Genomic DNA, 22816 nt, shown 5'->3' with positions numbered 1-22816 from the left:
TGATTTTATACCTTACTACCTTACTGAATTCATTTATCAGATCTCGTAGGTTTTTGTTTTTGTTTGTTTGTTTGTTTGTTTGTTTTTGGTGGAATCTTTAGGATTTTCTATGTATGGTATTACATCATGTGAAAATATTACTTCTTTCTTACCAATTTGGAGGTTTTTTATTTCTTTTTGTTGTCTGAGAAGTTTTGATACCGTTGGAAGAAATGGGAGAAAATGAATATTACAAACATTTTCCATTTAACCAGGAGTCAGAAAAAGAGGGAAGTGGAGCAAGAATCACTACCAGGAAGCTGACATCTAACACTGTTATATGCAGTCACCAACAGTGGCGGAGACAATGTCCATTCTTAATGACACCCAGGTCCATCCTTCTTCGTTCCTCCTCTTGGGTATCCCAGGGCTAGAAGATGTGCACATTTGGATTGGATTTCCCTTTTTCTTTGTGTATGTTGTTGCACTCCTGGGGAATGCCACTGTCCTGTTTGTGATCCAGACTGAACAGAGTCTCCATGAGCCCATGTACTACTTTCTGGCCATGTTGGACTCCATCGACCTGGGCTTGTCCACAGCCACCATCCCCAAAATGCTGGGCATCTTCTGGTTCAGGATCAGGGCTATATCTTTTGAAGGCTGCCTTTCCCAGATGTTCTTCATCCATTTTTTCACTGCCATGGAGAGCATTGTGTTGGTGGCCATGGCCTTTGACCGCTACATAGCCATTTGTAAACCCCTTCAGTATACCATGATCCTCACCAGCAAAATTATCTGTATTATTGGAGGCATTGCTATTCTGCGGAGCCTATGCATGGTGATCCCACTGGTGTTTCTTCTCCTGAGGCTGCCCTTCTGTGGCCACCGTATCATCCCTCATACCTACTGTGAACACATGGGCATTGCCCGACTGGCCTGTGCCAGCATCAAAGTCAATATAATATTTGGTCTTGGGGATATGGCTATTTTACTTTTGGATGTGCTTCTTATTGTACTTTCCTATGTCAGGATTCTCCATGCTGTGTTCTGCCTGCCTTCCAGGGAGGCTCGACTCAAAGCTCTCAATACCTGTGGCTCCCACATTGGTGTTATCTTAGCTTTTTTCACACCAGCATTTTTCTCTTTCTTGACACACCGTTTTGGCCATAATATCCCCCAGTGTATCCATATCCTTTTGGCCAACCTATATGTGGTTGTTCCACCAGCCCTGAATCCTGTAATCTATGGGGTCAGGACCAAGCAGATTAGGGAGCGGGTTTTGAGATTTTTTTTTTAAAGTCAGTTAACCATTGGTATTCCTAGAATTATAGTTCATATTTACTCCATTTGCTCATTATAAAGGGGTTATTTTCTAAAACTACAGAAGAGAAGTAGCAAAGATAAATATAAGCAGAAAAAACATTTTTTTCTGTAATCTTTTATTATTACAGATAATAATAAATTTGTTGGTGATTATATTACAATTTTTAAGGAGTACATCTTTTACAAAGTGCTTGTTTTTATCCTCTTTGATAATCAAGGTAGTCCTATAAAATCATTATTATATTCACAAGTTTTCAGATGAGAGTATGATGCTTAGTATTGCATTCACCTTCACAGGAGGGCAGGCAGAAGACAGCATGGATTTTCTTTCCTGTAAAAGAAAAACAAAGCTGGAGGCATCACAGTTTCAGACTTCATGTTATATTACAAAGCTATAGTAATGAAAACAATATTGTACTGACACAAAAAATAGATAAATAGGTCAATAAAACAGAATAGAAAACACAGAAGTAAGCCCACAATTATATGGTCAACTAAACTTTAACAAATGAGGAATGAAAATATAATGGGAAAAAGAATCTCTTCAATGAAGGGTGTTAGGAAAACTGGACAGCTACATGCAAAAGGATGAAACTGGACCACTATCTTTCAGTGCTAGAAGAAAAAAAATGGTTTCAGGTCTGCTGCTAATCTTTTGCTTCTTTTTGCAGGCAAGTGTTAGAAATCAGGATTGTGGTTATTTTTGCTTTCATTTCCCTTACCTCTGAAGACTGATCTAGGAAAACGTTGCTATGTCCTATATCAGAGAAATTACTGCCTGTGCTCTTTTCTAGGACTTTTATGGTTTCAGGTCTCACCTCAGATTTAGGTTTTTAATCCATTTTTTTTAAAGATTTTATTTATTTATTTGACAGAGAGAGATCACAAGTAGACGGAGAGGCAGGCAGAGAGAGAGGAGGAAGCAGGCTCCCTGCTGAGCAGAGAGCCCGATGCGGGACTCGATCCCAGGACCCTGAGATCATGACCTGAGCCGAAGGCAGCGGCTTAACCCACTGAGCCACCCAGGCGCCCCTTTTAATCCATTTTTAATTTATTTTTGTGTATGGTGAAAGACAGTGGTACAGTTTCATGCTTTGTTTTTCTTTTTCAAGATTTCTTTGACTATTCACTGTCTTTTGTGGTTCCATATAAATTTTAGGACTGTTTGTTTCAGTTCTGTGAAAAATGCTGTTGGTATTTTGATAGGGATTGCATTAAATCTGTAGATTTCTGAATAACAATATTTCTTCTTCCAATCCATGAGCATGGAATGTTTTTTCATTTCTTTGTGTCATCTCCGTTTCCTTCATCAGTGTTTCATAGTTTTCTGAGTACAGGAATTTAACCTCTATGGTTATGTTTATTCCTATGTGCTTTATTATTTTTGGTGCAATTGTTAAGTGGGGATTTTTTCTTAATTTTGTTTTCTGCTGCTTCTTTATTAGTATATAGAAATGCAACAAATGTTTGTATGCTGATTTTATATCTTGCTACCTTGTATTTATCTGTTCTCATAGTTTTTTGGGGTAGAATCTTTAGGGTTTTCTATGTTTAGTATTATATCATGTGCAAATAGTGAAAATACTACTTCTTTCTTACCAATTCGGATGCCTTTTATTTCTTTTTGTTTTCTGATTGTTGTGGCTAGGACTTCTAGTACTATGTTGAATAAAAGTGGTGAGAGTGGGTATCCCTGTTTTGCTCCTGATCTTAGGGGAAAAGCTCTCAGTTTTTTCCCATTGAGTATGATGTTCACTCTGGGTTTTTCATCTAAGACCTTTATTATGCTGAAGTGTGTTCCCTCTAAACCTACTTGGCAGCCACTGTGGAAAAAGGATGGAGGTTCCTCAAAAAGTTAAAAATAAAACTATTATATGATCTAGTAATCTCACTACTGAGTATTTATGCAAAAATACAAAAATATTAATTCAAAGGGATACATGCACCTTGATGTTTATAGCAACATTATTTACAATAACCATATTATGGAAGCAGCCAAAGTGTCCACTGATAGAGGAATGGATAAAGAAGTTGTGGTATGTATATATATATATATATATATACATAAATATATATATATATATATGTATATATATATATATATATATACATAATTATTATTCAGCCATAAAAATAATGAAATCTTGGCATTTGCAACAACACAGATGAAGCTAGAGAGTATTATGCTAAGTGAAATAAGTCATTCAGAGAAAAACAAATATCATATGATTTCACTCATATGTAGAATTTAAGAAATAAAACACATGAGCAAAAGAAAAGAGAGAGAGAGAATGACAAACCAAGAAACAGACTCCTAATGGTAGAGAACAAACTACTGGTTACCAAAGGGGAGGTGAGTGGGTGAAATAGGTGGTGGGGATTATGGAGGGCATTTGTGATGAGCACTGGGTGTCATATGAAGTGTTGAATCACTACATTGTACACCTGCAACTGATACAACACTGTATGTTAACTATACTGGAATTAAAACCTTAATGTGCAAAACATATACATTGTATATGTATAAACATATACATATACATATACATTGTGAAAGACATATTCAAAATATACAAGAACTCTCAAAACTCAGGAATAAGGAAACAATGCAATTTAAAACATGGAGAAATGATTTGAACAGACACTTCACCAAAGAAAATTATATGGATAGCAAATAAATATGTAAAAAGATGCTCAGCATCATTGGACTTCAGGGAAATGTACACTAAAACACAAGAAGGCAACATTAGAGCCTATTCAGATGAAAAACACTGAGAACACCAGTTACCGATGAACATGCAGACCAACTGATAGTCTTCTACATAGGGGATATCATGGCTTTCTAGCCAACAGTCACCAGGAATACAATTACAGTCTTTAAAATAGGAGGACTCATCACCTGCTCTAACGAGAGACACCACACACAGTGGTGAGTTCAAGGAAGAGTTCAAGGAAGAGCTTGATATTGGATTTGGAGTTGTGAGAGGATATTTTCCAGAAGCAGATGCTTTCAGGATGCTCATGCTTGGGTGCCTGGGTGGCTCAGTTGGTTAAGCGACTGTCTGTGGCTCAGGTCATGATCCTGGAGTCCCGGAATCAAGTCCTGAATCAGGCTCCCAGCTCTGCAGGGAGTCTTCTTCTCCTGCTGATCTCTCTCCTCTCATGCTTTCTCTCTCTCTCTCTCTCATTATCTCTTTCTCAAATAAATAAATAAAATCTAAAAAAAAGATGCTCATACTTAGTGAAATTGTTTATACTAAGTGGACGTCCTCAATCAAGATGTTTGTGCCAGAAAAAATATTAGCTGACAGATATTAGAGCTGCTTTCTCCTTTCTCAGAAGAAAGTCAGTATCTCATGATTTTATACTTCTCTAGGCTAACCACAGTACATAATCTTTCTGTGATGTCCTCAAATGATGTATGTTTCCATTTTACCTTGCAGTTTTTATTGTACCAACTTCTAAGCCTCTTCTAAAGGAAATTGAGTTAGGAAGCCTAGAAAACTCACCAATTCCCTAAATTTCTGCAGCTCTGAAGTTGGCCCCATATATGTTAAAATGTAGTTATTTGCATATTCATACATGGTTAGTATTAACTATGCAACCAGAATATAAGCTTCTTGGGTAAGAGATTTACAGATGCAAAACATTACTGACCACAAACTTAATTTTAAATAAATGTTCAGTGGCTGACCTAACTTCTAGATCAAATAAATTATATGTGCTGGAAAAGAGTGGTACCATCATCAAAGTGTAGACCAACCATGGATAATGAGTTGGAGAAATTATGGGTTGGCTCAGATATTATTCTTGTAGGACCGATGGCAACAGAATAATGAGAAAAAATGGGTTATTAGAGAATGAGCAATTCTTTCAAATTGGAAAGCTAAGGGGAGAAACTTGAAAGTCCAAAGGGATTCCCTTGTCCCTGTGCTTTTTTCTTTGCCTATAAACCTACGGTGATAGCTTCTGAATTCATTGTCATTCATGTTCTCATCCCATGTGGCTGCAGAAGAACAGCTACTCCCGGTCAGGGAGAGGATTTTCAATCTTATGATAAACTTGTGTCCTTGAACCCCAGTTATAGTGCTAAGACATGCTCGGAGCAGTTCTTGGTCAGGATTGTAGATTCTTTTAATATTGGCTATTCCTGAAGACGGTGAGTTGGATATAGGCTTGGCTGCTGTATGTATTTAAACATATAGGTTGGGAAGGTTTGAGTTTGGTTCTAGTGATTAAATCCCTTCATTAAATTAATGACACACATTTATATATGATACAAATATTAATTTGGAGGACATAAGCCAAAATATTTTATATTAAATTTCTAATTGGTAGAATTTCAGGTAATTTTGCATATTTTAGTGTTTTTTAATTTTTTTTTCACAACAAGCATACCTACTTTAATGATAAGGAAAATTTTTTTAAAAACTAAGCAAACAACTTATTTTGAGATATTATGGCATTCATTTCTCTCTCTTCTGTTTTTCCCACTCTGTTCTGTTTTGCCTCATTTCCCTCTCTCTCTCCCCTCTCTGTTCTGTCTTTCCTCTTCTCACTCTCTTTCTTTCCTTCCCATTTCTAACTCTTTCAGCCTAATTCTACTGAACTTTGTCATGTGAATGCTTATTTCAGAATTTCTTTTGTATTTAATATCCAAAAAATTGACATTCTCATTTTTTTTCCAAATCAAAGTAATACATTTTCTATTTTTATTTCATTGTCACTAATAGGGAAGAGCAGCAATTGTTTAATACCTTCAGCTTCCAAGCGGTATGCAGCTTCTTTTTTTTTTTTTTTAAGATTTTATTTATTTATTTGACAGGCAGAGATCACAAGTAGGCAGAGAGGCAGGTAGATAGAGAGAGAGGCGGGAGCAGGCTCCCTGCCGAGCAGAGAGCCCCATGCAGGGCTCGATCCCAGGACTCTGGGATCATGACCTGAGCCGAAGGCAGAGGGCTTAACCCACTGAGCCACCCAGGTGCCCCCGGTATGCAGCTTCTTAAAAGTACAGTGGACTTTTTCATTCTGATTTATGCATACTATATGGCTACATGTTTACATATATATTCACTCTTTCTTTAGTCTTCCTTATTATCAAGCACTTTTAACATTACATATATAAGCTGTAGATAAGAATGCAAAACAATTGAAAAAAATGATAAATTTATTTAAAGACATCACTTTCCTGTCAGCAGAACTCACTCACTTTTTACTTACTGACCCTTCCAGTCTATCTATCATTTACTATTTTCCTAATGCTAGGGCCTAGTTAGATAAAACTAAGATGATATTCGTTCTGTCTCCACATCAGGAACATGTATGTATTTATTTAACTCTCCACTTGCCTGTTTGATCTGGATTGGGAGAGTGGATCCCATTTGGGTTGATGTGAATCTGGCATTTGGCCATTACTCCTGAACGAGTCCTGCTCAGTGGTTTGCAAAGACATAGCTCTGCTTTAAGAAAAGGCTCTCCCTTTACTCAGCACTGCAGAGTACCTGGTGGAATGTGTTTTGTTTTTAACACAGTTCTTGAGGTTTTGTTGTTCCATCTCTGCAAAGATAAAGATCTGGTCTGCATAGACAGCAGAAGCATCTTCTGGCTAGCTGGCATGGAGAATGAGGCTGCCTTTCAGCTGTTTCTTTTCTTCCTCCTGTCCTAATCTATTTTTCTTACATGAGGAGTCCTCAATTCCTTTGCAAGTCTAGGGCTTTGATTACAGATTTCACAAGTCTCTGCTCTCATCTTTTTGGCCCTTGAAAGATTCTACTTATTTAGGCACTCTATTATAGAGTAAATAGTGATTTTATGTGAAAACAAGTTGGCATTATAAAAGATTGAATAACTCAGATTTTGGAAAATGCACTATTATGAAAGCTTTCTATTGATATTTCATTAATACCATAGAGCAATAAAAGAGTCAAGGGTTTCCATGAGAAAAATAAGATATACATAAATCAATCAATCATTTGTTGCTGCCTATTTCTGATTGTCATACCACCTGCTTTTGCTAAGTCTTACCTACAATGTCTGCTTTGTATTCTCCTTTTGTTACACCAGAAGCCCATTAATAGACCCCTTGTCAGGAAAGCATCTGATCAAGGCTTTACATGTATATTCACAGTTTTAATTCATGGTTTTGATTCTCATTTCTCTGTGCTTAACTGCCACATACACTGTGTGATTTATGTTCCTGTGCTCCTAACATGAGGATTTTTGACCAGGAGTTAGAATTAAAAATTACCTACTTATCCAGTCTTTCATTCACAAATGTTTTGAGTGGCAACTATCTGCCAGATGTTGTGCTAGAGAAACAATGATGAACAAAAGTGCTCACTGGCCTCTTCCGCAACTCTGTGTGAATCTTACAATTCAATGGTAACTCAGACATTGGTTAAGTAGACATACAGAGAACTATGTAGAAGAATAAGAAGGTCTTAGGAAAGGCTATCACCAGCCAATACACTGAATATCAGTTTAGAGAATGCCTTTTAGAGAATGGGTAACTTGAGTAAGATATGGAGGGTTAATTGGAGGATGATGCTGGTTCCTCCTCTCTTTTCCTCACACCTGTCTTGAGGATCTCTCTTACAGGTATATTTCCACTTTTAGAGATTTCATCTTCTTCTTTTTCTCTCACAAGGCATTTCTCTTTCATTCTTAAAATCTACTTTGTCTACAGTCTCAAGTGCATAGTATATTGTGCAACATCCTAACTTCCTTGCCTTTTAGAAAGAGGTCGTGTCTTATATTAATGCTATTCCATCCTCTTCAAAAGGCTATTCTTCTTTTTTTTAAATTTTATTTATTTATTTGATAGAGAGAGAGAGATCACAAGTAGGCAGAGCGGCAGGCAGAGAGAAAGGGGAAAGCAGGCTCCCCACCGAGCAGAGAGCCCGAAGCAGGGCTCAATTCCAGGACCCTGAGACCATGACCTGAGCTGAAGGCAGAGGCTTAATCCTCTGAGCCACCTAGGTGCCCCAGGGCTATTCTTTACTCTAATTAAAAGACACTCATTTTGGTTCCCAGTTCTTTAGAAATGTAAATTTAGAACTATTATATTAGAAAATACGCAAGAAGTAGTAGAGAATGAAGAACTGGAAAATAGGAGGAAATTTGGGGTGCTGTTTATGAGGGCATGTAACTCAAGAAGCCCAATAGAGGGCTAAATTTTTATTACTATACGAGAATTCCATAAATACGTGCATTTGGATAGACTCCTAGGAACACCAGAAGGTCAGAGGGCTGATGACTGCAAGCAAGCAGTGATTTTGAGGATGGAGACATGCTTCTGTGATCCAGACATAAAAGAAATCCACTAATTTAGGAGTCAGAATCTGTCCTGTTTTTTCCATGTGGCTGATGTGAGTAGCAAGTGGTATAATTCGTCTGAAATTTCTTTGTAAAACTGAAATAAATAATATTAAATGCTTATATAACACTATTATTTCTGTAGTTGTTTTTTCCCTTCTAATAGCAATGACAATAATAATGATGACATTAATCATGAATTCCCATATAGGAACAAAGTTGGAAATGATATGCATAGTTAAGAAGTAAAGTGAACTACTTTTGATCTCTGTCAAATAAATAAATAAAATATTTAAAAAAAAAGAAGAAGTAAAGCCAGTTTGTCTTCTATGAGGATTACGGGACATAAATGGGAAGCCTGAATGGTATAGTCAGTGCTTTAAGCCTCAGTTAATCTTTCTAAAAATGGTGGTTTTATATCTAAGATTAATTATGTTACATTGAATTTTGTGAACTCTGTGGCCTCATTAAGCAAGGTCTTTGTTTTGAAGAATGAAGCAAATGTCTTCATCCCTTGATACAAAAGTAACACAAATTAGAAAAAGCAAAAAATGTGCTTAGATTTTGAGGAAAGTTATTTACAAACAAGTTGAAGAAGAAAGGCCATATTAATTAGCAAAAATAAAAGTCCTTTGGTTATAAGAGGAAATGCACAGAGGAATATATTGGATTCATATTTCTAGTTAAACAAATGATCTTTAACTTTATTATTATTATTATTTTATGGATTATTTTATAGAAGTATAGTTGATACACAATGCTACATTAGTTTCAGTTATACAACATAGTGATTTGACAAACTGATTCATTATCCCATGCTTACCATCTGTCACCGTACAACACAATTATTGTACCATTGACTTTATTCCCTATGCTGTAACTTTTATCCCTGTGAGTTATTCATACCATAACTGGAAAGCTGTATTTCCCATTACCCTTCATCCATTTAGTGCATTCTCACATACCTCTGCCCTATGGCAACCATCAGTTTGTTCTCTGTATTTATGGGTATGTTTTTGCTTTTTGTTTTTAAACAAGTGATCTTAAAAGATGCTTCTGAAATCTACAATATTGCCAGTACTCACAGATTATAGTCTTTTATCAGTGGGATATCAATATGTATATCTTACATATACATATCAATATGTATATCTTCTCCCATCATAATTAAATATTTTTAAAAGAGTCTAAAACAGGATCTTATATCAACTGGCTTAATCAGTGTTCTTACTAAAATTAACTTAGACGATCTCATCTAATTTGTAAATATCCATTAATAGTTCTTAAGGAATATTCTACTTCATTCATCATATGTATGTTTCAATGAAAGTAAAAGAGAAGAAAAGATGTATGAGGGAAAACATGATCTTTCTTCTGTATTCCTAGAAGAAATATAGTAATTACATCTTTTTTTGTTCTTATTCAGTATAAGCAGTATTGATGACATTGGAAAGCCTTATATAGTACTAACGATTCCTTCAGATGAGGAGAGTTTGAGCATTAGAAGGCTTTGCTAGCATGTCTCCAGCCAATACCTCATGTATTCACCCCTCATCCTTCCTGCTTTTGGGAATCCCAGGACTAGAAAATATGCAGTTCTGGCTTGGTGTCCCTTTTGCTACAGTGTATCTGATTGCCCTCCTGGGGAATGTCATCATCCTCTTTGTGATCCAGACTGAGCACAGCCTTCATCAACCCATGTTCTACTTATTGGCCATGTTGGCGCTCACTGACCTGGGCCTCTCTACTGCCACCATTCCCAAAATGCTGAGCATTTTCTGGTTTGGGCTTAGTGAGATTGACTTTGGGGGATGCTTAACTCAGATGTTCTTCATACACCTGTTCACAGGCTTTGAAACATTCATGCTTGTAGCCATGGCTTTTGATCGCTATATTGCCATTTGCTACCCTCTTCGATACAACACAATCCTCACCAACAGAACTATTTGTATTATTGCTGGAGTAGGAATGTTGAAAAATTTTGCGTTAGTATTTCCACTTGTGTTTCTCCTTCTAAGGCTTTCATTCTGTGGACATAATATTATACCCCATACCTACTGTGAGCACATGGGAATTGCCCGCCTGGCCTGTGTCAGCATAAAGGTCAATATATTATTTGGACTAATCCTCATCTCTATGATACTTTTGGATGTTGTTTTGATTGCTATCTCCTATGTGAAGATTCTACATGCTGTCTTCAGACTCCCATCCTGGGAGGCCAGGCTCAAAGCGCTTAATACCTGTGGTTCCCATGGATGTGTCATCTTAGCTTTTTTCACTCCAGCATTTTTCTCCTTTATGACTCACCGATTTGGACACAATATTCCACGTTATATCCACATACTCCTGGCTAATTTATATGTGATCATCCCCCCTGCTCTTAACCCCATTATTTATGGAGTGAGAACCAAGCAGATCCGAGAGCGGGTAGTGACAATCTTCCTTTTTAAGGAAGTTTGACTCCAAACACTTGATTTGGAAAGAGACTTGAAATCTTTTTCCTTTTCATCCATAAAAGAAGCAAGTGTTGTTAAGCTTTTATAGAGTAACTGCTTTCCAGTATGTGATTTTAAACACTTTTATGTGCAGTATCAAATTAGAGATAAATTGACATAGTAGATATTGTTCCTAGACTAACTATGAATATTACTGTTAAATAAATATGGATCACTTATTTCTGGAACTCATGTTAAAATCTGGATCCAAGAATAAAGTCTTAGTGCAACTCTAGCACTATTTTTTTTCAAGTACTATTAAATAGTCTCTCTACAGAATTTACTGATTATGGTAAAGGAGTGCTAAGCTATGAAGAACTGTCATAGCAGTAATTGTACGGACCAGAGAAGTCAGAGTATATGAATTCCAGGAGCAACAATTAAAAAAATCAAACACCAATTTTATTTCTCCCGTGGCCCAGTTGACATCCTTAATCTTGTAACCACAGGGAAAAATAATCAATAAAACACCATAGAGGTGCAAACCCGGAAGTTCAACAGACCTGTACTCCTGGGGCTAATAATATATTATATGTTAATAAAAATAAAAAAACAAAAAACAAAAAACCCCACCATAGACATCATTGTATACTCATTGTATAAGTTTTGAAATAGCAACTACATAGAGGTAAAAGGATTTGAAAGGATTCATGGGGTTCCACAAGGTATACTCATTTTAGGCTTTAAGTAAAGTCAAGGTAAAATAAAAAGTTTGATATCCAGGATCTGTAATGAACTCCTCAAACTCAACCCACACGAAACAGACAAACACATCAAAAAATGGGCAGAAGATATGAACAGACACTTCTCCAATCACGAAATACAAATGGCTATCAGACACATGAAAAAATGCTCGTCATCATTAGCCCTCAGGGAGATTCGAATTAAAACCACATTGAGATATCACCTTACACCAGTTAGAATGGCCAAAATTAACAAAACAGGAAACAACATGTGTTGGAAAGGAGAGGGGAACCCTTTTCCACTGTTGGTGGGAATGCAAGTTGGTGCAGCCTCTTTGGAGAACAGTGTGGAGATTCCTCAAGAAATTAAAAATAGAGCTTCCCTATGACGCTGCAATTTCACTCCTGGGTATTTACCCCAAAGAAACAGATGTCGTGAAAAGAAGGGCCATCTGTACCCCAATGTTTATAGCAGCAATGGCCACAGTCGCCAAACTATGCAAAGAACCAAGATGCCCTTCAACGGATGAATGGATAAGGAAGATGTGGTCCATATACACTATGGAGTATTATGCCTCCATCAGAAAGGATGAATACCTAACTTTTGTAGCAACATGGATGGGACTGGAAGAGATTATGCTGAGTGAAATCAGTCAAGCAGAGAGAGTCAATTATCATATGGTTTCACTTATTTGTGGAGCATAACAAATAGCATGGAGGACAAGGGGCGTTAGAGAGGAGTAGGGAATTTGGGTAAATTGGAAGGGGAGGTGAACCAGAGAGACTATGGACTCTGAAAAACAATCTGAGGGGTTTGAAGTGGCGGGGGGGTGGGAGGTGGGGGTACCAGGTGGTGGGTATTATAGAGGGCACAGCTTGCATGGAGCACTGGGTGTGGTGAAAAAATAATGAATACTGTTTTTCTGAAAATAAATAAATTGGAAAAAATAAATAAATAAATAAATAAAATATTAGAAATAAAAAAAAATAAAACAGGAACAAGAAATAGAACAAGTAAACACAGAAAGATCTAAAAAAATTCAGGCACAACACTTAGGACATTTTCTCAATTGTGCAGAATGAAATTTATCTTCATTGTGAGCCACTAAAATGTGGAAAGATAACTTTGTTTCACCTAAGTCAACACAGAAGGTTAATGAGAGGAATTTTTTTGTTTTTTGCTTTTTGTATCTTGTTTTTATTTATTTATTTATTTATTTATATTAATTTTTTAAATTATATTTTATTTTAGGCATAACAGTATTCATTATTATTGCACCACACCCAGTGCTCCATGCAATCCGTGCCCTCTATAATACCCACCACCTGGTACCCCGACATCCCACGCCCCACCCTTCAAAACCCTCAGATTGTTTTTAAGAGTCCATAGTCTCTCATGGTTCACCTCCCTTTCCAATTTACCATAACTCCCTTCTCCTCTCTAACTCCCCATGTCCTCCATGCTATTTATTATGTTCCACAAATAAGTGAAACCATATGATAATTCACTGTCTCTGCTTGACTTATTTCACTCAGCATAATCTCTTCCACTCCCGTCCATGTTGCTACAAAAGTTGTGTATTCGTCCTTACTGATGGAGGCATAATACTCCATAGTGTATATGGACCACATCTTCCTTATGCATTCGTCCGTTGAAGGGCATCTTGGTTCTTTCCACAGTTTGGCAACCGTGGCCATTGCTGCTATAAACATTGGGGTACAGATGGCCCTTCTTTTCACAACATCTGTATCGTTGGGGTAAATACCCAGGAGTGCAATTGCAGGGTCATAGGGAAGTTCTTTTTTTAATTTCTCGAGAAATCTCCACACTGTTCTCCAAAGACGCTGTACCAACTTGCATTCCCACCAACAGTGGAGAGGGTTCCCCTTTCTCCACATCCTCTCCAACATATGTTGTTTCCTGTCTTGCTAATTTTGGCCATTCTAACTGGTGTAAGGTGATATCTCAATGTAGTTTTAATTTGAATCTCCCTGATGGCTAGTGATGATGAACACTTTTTCATGTGTCTGATAGCCATTTATATGTCTTGATTGGAGAAGTGTCTGTTCATATCCTCTGCCCATTTTTTGATATGATTATCTGTTTTGTGTGTGTTGAGTTTGAGGAGTTCATTATAGATCCTGTATATCAACCTTTTGTCTGTACTGTCATTTGCAAATATCTTCTCTCATTCCATGGGTTGCCTCTTTGTTTTCTTGACTGTTTCCTTTGCTGTGCAGAAGATTTTGATTTTGATGAAGTCCCAAAAGTTCATCTGTGCTTTTGTTTCCTTTGACTTTGGAGACATACCTTGAAAGAATTTGCTGTGGCTGATCTCAAAGAGATTACTGCCTATGTTCTCCTCTAAGATTCTGATGGATTCCTGTCTCACGTTGAGGTCTTTTATCCATCTTGAGTTTATCTTTGTGTATGGAGTGAGAGAATGGTCGAGTTTCATTCTTCTACATATAGCTGCCCAGTTTTCCCAGCACAATTTATTGAAGAGACTGTCTTTTTTCCACTGTATATTTTTTCCTGTTTTGTCGAAGATTATTTGACCATAGAGTTGAGGGTCCATGTCTGGGCTCTCTACTCTGTTCCACTGATGTATGTATCTGTTTTTATGCCAGTACCATGCTGTCTTGGTGATCACAGCTTTGTAGTAAAGCTTGAAATCAGGTAACGTGATGCCCCCAGTTTTATTTTTGTTTTTCAACATTTCCTTAGCGATTCGGGGTCTCTTCTGATTCCATACAAATTTTAGGATTATTTGCTCCAGCACTTTGAAGAATACCGGTGGAATTTGATCAGAATAGCATTAAAAGTATAGATTGCTCTAGGCAGTATGGACATTTTAACAATGCTTATTCTTCCAATCCAAGAGCATTGAATGGTCTTCCATCTTTTTGTGTCTTCTTCAATTCTTTCATGAGTGTTTTGTAGTTCTTCGAATACAGATCCTTTACCTCTTTAGTTAGGTTTATTCCCAGGTATCTTATGGTTCTTGGTGCTATAGTAAATGGAGTTGATTTTCTAATTTCCCTTTCTGTATTTTCATTGTTAGTGTATAAGAAAGCCACTGAATTCTGTACATTGACTTTGTATCCTGCCACGTTGCTGAATTGCTGTATGAGTTCTAGTAGTTTGGGGGTGGAGTCTTTTGGGTTTTCAGACGAGATCGGGCGCGTTCAGGGTGGTATGGCCATAGACTCTTTTGGGTTTTCCATATATAGAATCATGTCATCTGCAAAGAGAGAGAGTTTGATTTCTTCATTGCCAATTTGGATACATTTTATTTCTCTTTGTTGTCTGATTGCTGTTGCTAGGACTTCTAATACTATGTTGAACAAGAGTGGTGAGAGTGGGCATCCTTGTCGTGTTCTTGATCTCAACGGGAAGGACGCAAGCTTTTTCCCATTGAGGATGATATTTGCTATGGGTCTTTCATAGATAGATTTTATGAAGTTCAGGAATGTTCCCTCTATCACTATACTTTGAAGCATTTTAATCAGGAACGGATGTTGGATTTTGTCAAATGCTTTTTCTGCATCAATTGAGAGGACCATGTGGTTCTTCTCTCTTCTCATATTAATGTGTTGTATCACATTGATTGATTTGCGAATGTTGAACCATCCTTGTAGCCCAGGGATGAATCCCACCTGGTCATGGTGGATAATCTTTTTAAAGTGCTGTTGGATCCTGTTTGCTAGGATCTTGTTGAGAATCTTAGCATTCATATTCATCAGTGATATTGGTCTGGAATTCTCCTTTTTGGTAGGGTCTTTGCCTGGTTTGCAGATCTGGGTAATGCTGGCTTCATAGAAAGAGTCAGGAAGTTTTCCTTCTGCTTCAATATTTGAAACAACTTCAGGACAGTAGGTGTTATTTCTTCTTTGAAAGTTTGGTAGAATTCCCCAGGGAATTAGTCAGGTCCTGGATTCCTTTTTTGGGGAGGTTTTTGATAACCACTTCAATCTCAATACTAGATATTGGTCTATTCACGTTGTCAATTTCTTCCTGGTTCAATTTTGGGAGTTTATAGTTTTCCAGGAATGAATCCATTTCATCTAGGTTGCTTAGCTTATTGGCATATAACTGTTGATAATAACTTCTGATGATTATTTCTACTTCCTTGGTGTCTTTGTGATCTCTCCCTTTTCCTTCATAATTTTATGTATTTGGGCTTTCTCTCTTTTCTTTTCGATTAGTGATGCCAATGGTATCGATCTTGATTCTTTCAAAAAACCAGCTTCTAGTTTCATTGATACGTTCTACTGTATCTCTGGTTTTTACCTCATTCATCTCAGCTTTAATCTTGATTATTTCCCTTCTTATTTGTGGAGTTGGTTTGATTTGTTGTTGATTTTCCAGTTGTTTAAGGTGTAGAGATAGCTGCTGTGTTCTGGATTTTTCAATTTTTTTGAGGGAGGCTTAGATGGCTATGTATTTCTTCCTTAGGACCGCCTTTGCTGTATCCCATAGGTTTTGGACCAAAGTGTCTTCATTCTCATTGGTTTCCATGAATTGCTTCAGTTCTTCTTTGATCTCCTGGTTGATCCAAGCATTCTTAAGCAAGGTGGTCTTTAGCTTCCAGGTGTTTGAGTTCCTTCCAATCTTTTCCTTGTGATTGAGCTCCAGTTTCAAAGCATTGTGATCTGAGAATGTGTGGGGGATAATCTCAGTCTTTTGGTATCGATTGAGTCCTGATTTGTGACCCAGTATGTGGTCTATTCTGGAGAAGGTTCCATGTGCACTTGAGAAGAATGAGTATTCTGTTGTTTTAGGGTGGAATGTTCTGTATATATCTATGAGGTCTATCTGTTCCAATGTGTCTTTCAATGCTCTTGTTTCTTTATTGATTTTCTGCTTCGATGATCTGTCTATTTCTGAGAGAGGCGTGTTAAGATCTCCAACAATTAGTGTATTCATATCAATATGACTCTTTATCTTGATTAACAGTTTTCTTATGTAATTGGCTGTTGCCATATTGGGGGCATAGATATTTACAATTGTCAGATCATCTTGGTGGATAGTCCCTTTAAGAATGATGTAGTGTCCTTCTGTATCTCTGACTACAGTCTTTAGTTTGATGTCTAATTTATCTGATATGAGAATCGCTACCCCAGCCTTCTTTTGAGGCCCATTGGCATGAAAGATGCTTCTCCATCCCGTCACTTTCAATCTGCGTGTATCTTTAGGTTCAAAATGGGTCTCTTCTAGACAACATATGGATGGGTCCTGTCGTTTTATCCAGTCTGCAACACTGTGCCATTTTATGAGTGCATTTAGGCCATTCACATTGAGAGTGATTATTGATAGATACGTTTTTATTGACATCGTGTTACCTTTGAAGTCTTTCTTTCTGTAGATTGTCTCTACATTTCTGTTCAATGCTATTCTTGGGCTTTTTCCTCCTTTAAAGAAGCCCCCTTAATATTTCCTGCAGTATCAGCTTGGTGGTTGCATAGTCTTTTAAGCCTTGCCTGTCTTGGAAACTCTTTATCTCTCCATCTATTTTGAATGTCAGTCTTGCTGGATAAAGTATTCTTGGCTGCATGTTCTTCTCATTCAGTGTCCTGAATATATCTTACCAGCACTTTCTGGCTTGCCAGGTCTCTGTGGACCCGTCTGACGTTATTCTGATGGGCTTTCCCCTGTACGTAAGTATCTTCTTTGTCCTAGCTGCTTTCAAGAGGTTCTACCTACAATTATAATTTTTCATTCTTACTATTAGGTGTCTCGAGGACTTTCGAGAATCTGTAATATTGGGGGGAAACCTTTTGGCTTCTAGTACATGAACGCTGGTTCCATTCACAAGATTTGGTAAATTTTCATGAAGAACCTGTTCCACTATATCTTCTAGACTTCTTTCCTTCTCATCCCCTTCAGGGATTCCAATAATTCTGACGTTGGAACGTTTCTTGGCATCATTTATTTCCCTGATTCTGTTTTCATGGCTTCTAAGCTGTTTGTTCCAGGCTTCCTCCTGATCCTTCCTCTCTATCTGTTTGTCCTCCAGATCACTAATTCTTTCTTCTGTCTCAATTACTCTAGCATTGAGAGGATTTAGATTAGATTGGAACACATTGAGAGCATTGTGAAGCTCATCCCTGGTAGCTTTCAGCTCTTCCCTAATATTGAAAACATGATCTCTGGTCCTTTTCAGTTTGGCCCTAATCAATTCCGTTTGGTCACCCATGGCTTTCTCCAACCTAGCTATTGCTTGGATAATTGTTAGCCTGAATTCTCTTTCCAACATTTTGTCTATGTTGATAACCATTAGCTCTGTTGCAAAAGATCCATCCTCTGTATTTTTCTTCTGTTGGGCATTCCTCCTCCTAGTCATTTTGGTAAGAGATGGCTATAGCTGGGTGTATCGACCGTGGTGCAGTCAAGGTGCACCCTGGAATGCTTCTAAGCAATCAGGGTTCCCCACCCAAATGAGAGGAAAAAGAAAAGGAAAAGAAAAAAAGAGAGAGGGAGAGAGACAGGAACTAAAGGTGAGATAAAAGAGAAGGTTCAGCCCAAATGGACCCCAAGGTAAGATTTATGAATTATACAAACAGACACAGACAAACAAAAAGACTGATAAATGTACATGACAAGAGAAATAAAATAATATATATAATTTGCATATATATATGCAAATAAAGCAAGTACCTCGTCAAAAAGAACCCTGAGTGTAAGATTTATATAATATCAGGACAAACACAAAAACACAGAAATACTGGTGGAAGAAAAAGATGGGAGAGTGGTTGTAAATTCTCAGTGTGGGTGAGGAAGGTTGTTTTGATTCTTCCTGGATGTATCTTGATATCTTTGTTAAAGGACTCAACTTTCCTAAGATCAGGGGGGATTAGGGATTGGTTTACCTATGAGGTGGCATTTATTGGGGAAAGGGGATTACCTTGAAGTTTAACTCTATATGAATATTAGAAAATAAAAATTTTAAAAAGGAATAAACTAAACGAAACTAAAAGAAAAAGAAATTTAAAAAATAGAAATGCAAAAGGAATACACAGGTGTATGTATCAAAAAGTTCAGGTTAGAAGGTTATTATGGAATTTGATGTACTGGACATCTCACTGTGATGGTAAATAGGCTAAAAATTATCTATATAATAATAAAAATTAACTATATTAAAAAAAATGAGCCAGAACAGTGGGATTGAATTAATAATAAAAATTGCCCTGTGAATTAGTGGTGGTTGTTCTCTTGTCGTCTTTTTTTTTTTTCCCCTTTCCTGGTTGGTTTTCTGGGGGAGGGGCCTGCCACATGGGTTTTCAGTCCCTGAAGTTCTCTCAGCTAAGTCCTCCCGCCCTCCTCAAGGGGGTGGGCTCTGAGGAAACTGGTATTTTCAGGCTTTTGTTCTCTGGAGGTTTTTATATTTGTTCACTTTTGTTTTTCTCTCTCGCCTTGACCACTTTTGATGGTTTTTGTAGGTTTAGAGGAAAGCAAACTGCACCCTGAACTCCCTCTCAGAGAGAAGCCTCAGTCCAGCTGTAGAGCCCATATAAATCCCCCCTTGGCCACTGGCAAAGCAGGTTCCCAGTCGTGGTCCCTGGGGACTCAAGATTTTTTTTTTTAATTTTATTTTTATTTTATTTTTTTCACAGTAGCATTATTCTTTTTTTTTTCAATTTGTTTTTTTTTTTTCAGAAAAATATTATTCATTATTATTTCACCACATCCAGTGCTCCATGCAAGCCGTGCCCTCTATAATACCCACCACCTGGTACCCCAACTCCCACCCCCCGCCACTTCAAACCCCTCAGATTGTTTTTCAGAGTCCATAGTCTCTCATGGTTCATCTCCCCTTCCAATTTACCCAAATTCCCTACTCCTCTCTAATGCCCCTTGTCCTCCATGCTATTTGTTATGCTCCACAAATAAGTGAAACCATATGATAATTGACTCTCTCTTCTTGACTTATTTCACTCAGCATAATCTCTTCCACTCCCGTCCATGTTGCTACAAAAGTTAGGTATTCATCCTTTCTGATGGAGGCATAATAATCCATAGTGTATATGGACCACATCTTCCTTATCCATTCATCCATTGAAGGACATCTTGGTTCTTTCCATAGTTTGGCGACTGTGGCCATTGCTGCTATAAACATTGGGGTACAGATGGCCCTTCTTTTCACAACATCTGTATCGTTGGGGTAAATACCCAGGAGTGCAATTGCAGGGTCATAGGGAAGCTCTATTTGTAATTTCTTGAGGAATCTCCACACTGTTTCTCCAAAGAGGCTGCACCAACTTGCATTCCCACCAACAGTGTAAGAGGGTTCCCCTTTCTCCACATCCTCTCCAACACATGTTGTTTCCTGTTTTGTTAATTTTGGCCATTCTAACTGGTGTAAGGTGATATCTCAATGTGGTTTTAATTTGAATCTCCCTGAGGGCTAATGATGATGAACATTTTTTCATGTGTCTGATAGCCATTTGTATGTCTTGATTGGAGAAGTGTCTGTTCATAACTTCTGTCCATTTTTTGATGTGTTTGCCTGTTTCTGGTGGGTTGAGTTTGAGGAGTTCATTATAGATCCTGGATATCAACCTTTTGTCTGTACTGTCATTTGCAAATATCTTCTCCCATTCCGTGGGTTGCCTCTTTGTTTTTTTGACTGTTTCCTTTGCTGTGTAGAAGCTGTTGATTTTGATGAAGTCCCAAAAGTTTATTTTCGCTTTTGTTTCCTTTGCCTTTGGAGACGTATCTTGAAAGAAGTTGCTGTGGCTGATATCAAAGAGATTACTGCCTATATTCTCCTCTAGGATTCTGATGGATTCCTGTCTCACGTTGAGGTCTTTTATCCATTTTCAGTTGATCTTTGTGTACGGTGTAAGAGAATAGTCGAGTTTCATTCTTCTACATATAGCTGTCCAGTTTTCCCAGCACCATTAATTGAAGAGACTGTCTTTTTTCCACTGTATATTTTTTCCTGTTTTGTCAAAAATTAATTGACCATAGAGTTGAGGGTCCATATCTGGGCTCTCTACTCTGTTCCACTGGTCTATGTGTCTGTTCTTTTTTTTTTTTTTCTGTAAGCTTCTTCATTACACATGTCACACTGGTACGTATACTGGTTTAGAGTTAATTCATAAGTATGCCTATCTCTTTTTTTTCCAATTTATTTGTTTTCAGAAAAACATTATTCATTATTTTTTCACCACACCCAGCGGAGGTTGGGGTACCAGGCGGTGGGTATTATACAGGGCACGGCTTGTATGTGTCTGTTTTTATGCCAGTACCATGCTGTCTTGGTGATCACAGCTTTGTAATAAAGCTTGAAATCAGGTAAGGTGATGCCGCCAGCTTTATTTTTGTTTTTCAACATTTCCTTAGCGATTCGGGGTCTCTTCTGATTCCATACAAATTTTAGGATTATTTGCTCCAGCTCTTTGAAGAATGCCAGTGGAATTTTGATCGGAATGGCATTAAAAGTGTAGATTGCTCTAGGCAGTATAGACATTTTAACAATGTTTATTCTTCCAATCCAAGAGCATGGAATGGTCTTCCATCTATTTGTGTCCTCTTCAGTTTCTTTCATGAGTGTTCTGTAGTTCCTCAAGCATAGATCCTTTACCTCTTTGGTTAGGTTTATTCCCAGGTATCTTATGGTTCTTGGTGCTATAGTAAATGGAATAGATTCTCTAATTTCCCTTTCTGTATTTTCATTGTTAGTGTATAAGAAAGCCACTGATTTCTGTACATTGACTTTGTATCCTGCCACGTTGCTGAATTGCTGTATGAGTTCTAGTAGTTTGGGGGTGGAGTCTTTTGGGATTAGGAGGAAGCCTGGAACAAACAGCTTAGAAACCACGAAAACAGAATCAGGTAAATAAATGATGCCATGAATCGTTCCATCGTCAGAATTATTGGAATCCCTGAAGGGGAGGAGAAAGAAAGAACTCTAGAAGATATAGTGGAATAAGTCCTTCATGAAAGTTTTCCGAATCTCGCGAATGAAACCAGCATTCATGTACTAGAGGCTGAACGGTCTCCACCCAAGATTATACATTCCAAAAAACATCACGACACCTGATAGTCAAACTGAGGAATTATAATTGTAGGTATAAACTCTTGAAAGCCTCCAGGGCAAAGAGGCTCCTTATTTAGAGGGAAGCCCATCAGAATAACGTCAGACCTGTCCACAGAGACCTGGCAAGCTAGAAGAGGCAGGCAAGATATATTCAGGGCACTAAATGAGAAGAACATGCAGCCAAGAATACTTTATCCAGCAAGACTGACATTCAAAATAGATGGAGACATAAAGAGTTTTCAAGACCGGCAAGGCTTAAAAGACTATGCAACCATAGTGTTCCAAGCCTACACTGCAGGAAATATTAAGGGGGGTTCTATAAAAGAGGAAAAATCCCAAGAATAGCATTGAACAGAAATGTAGAGACAGTCTACAGAAAGAAAGACTCAAAGGTAACTCGATGTCAATAAAAACGTATCTATCAATAATCACTCTCAATGTGAATGGCCTAAATGCATCTATAAAATGGCACAGGGTTGCAGATTGGATAAAACGACAGGACCCATCCATATGTTGTCTACAAGAGACCCATTTTGAACCTAAAGATATACGCAGACTGAAAGTGACGGGATGGAGAAGCATCTTTCATGCCAATGGGCCTCAAAAGAAGGCTGGGGTAGCGATTCTCATATCAGATAAATTAGACATCAAACTAAAGACTGTAGTCAGAGATACAGAAGGACACTACATAATCCTTAAAGGGACTATCCACCAAGATGATCTGACAATTGTAAATATCTATGCTCCCAATATGGGAGCAGCCAATTACTTAAGAAAACTGTTAATCAAGATAAAGAGTCATATTGATATGAATACACTAATCGTAGGAGATCTTAACACGCCTCTTTCAGAATTAGACAGATCATCGAAGCAGAAAATCAATAAAGAAACAAGAGCACTGAAAGACACATTGGACCAGATGGACCTCATAGATATATACAGAACATTCCACCCTAAAACAACAGAATACTCATTC

At 37.6% G+C, this 22816-nt stretch overlaps 2 protein-coding genes across 2 annotated transcripts; both read left to right on the top strand.

Annotated features, from left to right (window-relative positions):
• The first annotated feature begins 340 nt into the window (after window positions 1-340).
• On the top strand, window positions 341-1276 carry LOC122914227 (olfactory receptor 52E8-like). The gene has a single exon (XM_044260858.1). It carries the CDS (start codon window positions 347-349, stop codon window positions 1274-1276), a length of 930 nt encoding a protein of 309 aa, XP_044116793.1. The 5' UTR covers window positions 341-346.
• An 8858-nt stretch (window positions 1277-10134) lies between these two features.
• LOC122914226 (olfactory receptor 52E8-like) lies at window positions 10135-11141 on the top strand. Its single transcript, XM_044260857.1, has one exon. It carries the CDS (start codon window positions 10135-10137, stop codon window positions 11074-11076), a length of 942 nt encoding a protein of 313 aa, XP_044116792.1. The 3' UTR covers window positions 11077-11141.
• The last annotated feature ends 11675 nt before the right edge of the window (window positions 11142-22816 follow it).

This window comes from Neovison vison, chromosome 7 (genome assembly GCF_020171115.1).
Source record: "Neovison vison isolate M4711 chromosome 7, ASM_NN_V1, whole genome shotgun sequence".
In the NCBI taxonomy this organism is placed as follows: Eukaryota; Metazoa; Chordata; class Mammalia; order Carnivora; family Mustelidae; genus Neogale; species Neogale vison.
This window is presented reverse-complemented; position numbering and strand designations above follow the sequence as displayed.

Excerpts from the sequence above, each read along its gene's own strand:
- LOC122914227 (XM_044260858.1), top strand. The coding sequence starts at position 347 with ATGTCCATTCTTAATGACACCCAGGTCCATCCTTCTTCGTTCCTCCTC.
- LOC122914226 (XM_044260857.1), top strand. The coding sequence starts at position 10,135 with ATGTCTCCAGCCAATACCTCATGTATTCACCCCTCATCCTTCCTGCTT.